Here is a 2,697-nt window from a genome sequence, read left to right on the forward strand (position 1 = left end):
AGAAAACTGATCCGAGGGTCGGGATGGGTGTAGTTGTGGATGAGGAAGGGGGGAAGGGGGAAAAGAGGGGGAGGAGGGCCTCACTTTAACTTTGATTGAACACTGCATATACGAGATTGACAGATAGATAAACAATGACTTAAATTTCCTTTTGGCGGATGAACTTGAAGTTCTGGCGATTTTTTGTTTTTGTTTTCTTTTATTGCTTTTTCCCTCGCAAGTTTTGACGTGAAGTGGCACTTAATCGTTTACATCCCTGATTATCAGTTCAGTGTGATCTATATAGATAGGGGTATCAATATCGTACCGTGACCGGCTCATCCCGGAGACCCACCGTGTCGTAGTGGGAGATAACGTAGCTACCCAGCCCGTCGCAACTAGATATAGATATTGTGTGTGTGTGTGTGTGTGTGTGTGTGTGTGTGTGTGTGTGTGTGTGTGTTGCAGTAAGTGTACTCCTATATTGTTATACCATTCAGATAAAAAGTCGGGTTTTGGAAGATAAAAGGACGTGTTGATTATTCTGCTGGCGTCTCTGAGCATTGATTTATCAACGTTGTATTATCGAGGCAAAACGCTTTCTGTGGGAGTTTCAGAGTCACATTATACGTGAAGTAAATGATCTTGGTACGTCAGTCAACTGAGAAGAAATCACTTTACTACTTCTATAAAGAGTGGTTTAAAGTCAGAAAGTACAGAAGAATTTGTAAATCGTTGTGGAATTAACTAAACCCTTTACCTGGACCGTAATTCGGGAGAGTATTTTAAAAAATATTAATTCCGAAGAACAAAGATGTAAGTTTTCAATTGAAAACTTGCGCTCTGGTTAGATATTAAGAACCGTGTCAACATTTAAGGGTCATAAGTGATTCAACGGAATACAGCCACTGACGAGCCATTACCGATGTCAGAGTGAGAAGGAAGAACAGCTCTACTTTGTAAACATCAAGGAAAACTTACAATGGAATGGGAGATTACTTTCATGTTAGCTTTCCTGTTCCCGTGGACTTGCCATTGTTACCGTGAGTACTGCTCCTCTTTACTTTCTTTTTCTGTTTATGACTTTGATCATCATTATTGTTATCGTCCTCGTTATCATCCTCGTTATCTATACAATCATCATCTTTGTAAATGTGTGGTCCAGGGAGGAGGGGTGGGGTGGGGGGTGGGGAGAGGGCTCTCATGGTGTTAGAGATTACGGTGTCTGCCTCTCATTCAATAGCGCCCAGGTTCGAAACCTGACAGCGACAGAACATTTTTGTCTCTATAATAGTTCTCCTTTCACCTCATTTCCAGCTCTCCATCCATTTTTTTTACCCTCTGCTTTCGTCTCCACTTTCTGCCCCCCCCTTCCCCCCCTCCTCTGGGCTCCTGACTCTTTCTGCAGCCTTTCTTGTGCTACTCCGTGCGCGTGGTTCCTTCTCTAACTGCTTGTCTTTCAGACACACCCCGGATCTTAGGGTAGGTAAGATCTAACTTCTAGCCTCCTCGGATATGGGCGAAAAAATATCGAAGGTCCCGAGTGAAAGTTGCGCACGATAAAGATCCCTTGGTGGTCCAAAATCGATAAGACTAGGCTTCGCCTGCCGCCCGCGCCAAATTAAAAATAATTTCCTACCAAACAGAACATATCAGCGTGTCCCGCGAGCTTATATGATTTTGTGCAACAAAAAAACAGAAGTACGGTCGGGCGGACGTAGACAAAAAGTCTAGTAAAACTGATCATTGAAGGACATTTTTGACAAATAAAATATTAAAACTAACACAGTATTTCAACACGAAAGCTTCCCCGAGAACGACTGAGAAATAAGAGTGCTGTTCATAGGGAGAAAGTCTCTTAATTTATGTCTCTGCCTCGGAGGTCTTTCCTTTTCCAAGCAATCCAGCTCATGCTTTAGTGTGATGCTTGACTAAGGTGTTTATTACGTCTGCAGGTCTGTCTGTCTGCCTGTCTGTCTGCCTGTCTGTCTGTCTGTCTGTCTGTCTGTCTGTCTGTCTGTGTGTCTGTCTGTCTGTCTGTCTCTGTCTTTATGATAAGACATTGTATTTCTCTCAGTCCATAGCGGCCATGGCAGGCAGGGTCGAAGCCCCCCTCCTTAATGATCTAAATGTTTCATTAAGAGCGTAAAAATGCTTAGGGTAAAACAAAACAAAACAAAACAAAAATAGAAACAACAACAAAAACAAAACACCCCCAACCCAACCCCCCCACCCAAACAAACAACATACAAATAACAAAACTATAGCAACAACAACAACAACAAAAAAGAAAGCATACTGATGTATTTCATGACATATTTTTAAAGAGTGTTCACTCTTTTAAAGTGACCCTTCCAGCAGATCCAAAAGATTATAACAACACAACGTGCTCATTGAACAAAGGGAATGTAACAGAATGAAGAATTTAATTTTGATAACGATTTATCGGGAACGCCGAGGTCATGTGCTAGAACGTTATCTCGTGTCCGAAACTGCTCGGATACCTTAACAAAAGTCGAGGGGAATCCCCTTCAGCTGACAAGTGGTGAAAACCGACAGGTGATAAACGGAGCAAACGCTGGCTACACTTGGAGATATTAGTTATTATGTGTTGCCATGGCGAGAGAAAGAGAGCGAATGAAAGTTTCTCTGTTAAGGGGACCAACCGAAAATAGTTTGTTTTCATTTTTAAACTATGTATAAATATATATATAGATA

General features: G+C 41.9%; 1 protein-coding gene across 1 annotated transcript in view; it reads left to right on the plus strand.

Annotated features, from left to right (window-relative positions):
• Positions 1 to 580: 580 nt before the first annotated feature.
• The window catches only part of LOC118477330 (MAM and LDL-receptor class A domain-containing protein 1-like), a gene marked incomplete in the record, with an annotated part of 11,408 nt that continues 9,291 nt past the window's right edge, over positions 581 to 2,697 (plus strand). Inside the window, 1 exon segment of the mRNA XM_035968532.1 lies at positions 581 to 1,022. Coding sequence (XP_035824425.1) covers positions 962 to 1,022 — 61 coding nt within the window.

The sequence above is a fragment of the Aplysia californica genome, unplaced genomic scaffold (assembly GCF_000002075.1).
Source record: "Aplysia californica isolate F4 #8 unplaced genomic scaffold, AplCal3.0 scaffold00066, whole genome shotgun sequence".
NCBI lineage: Eukaryota > Metazoa > Mollusca > Gastropoda > Aplysiida > Aplysiidae > Aplysia > Aplysia californica.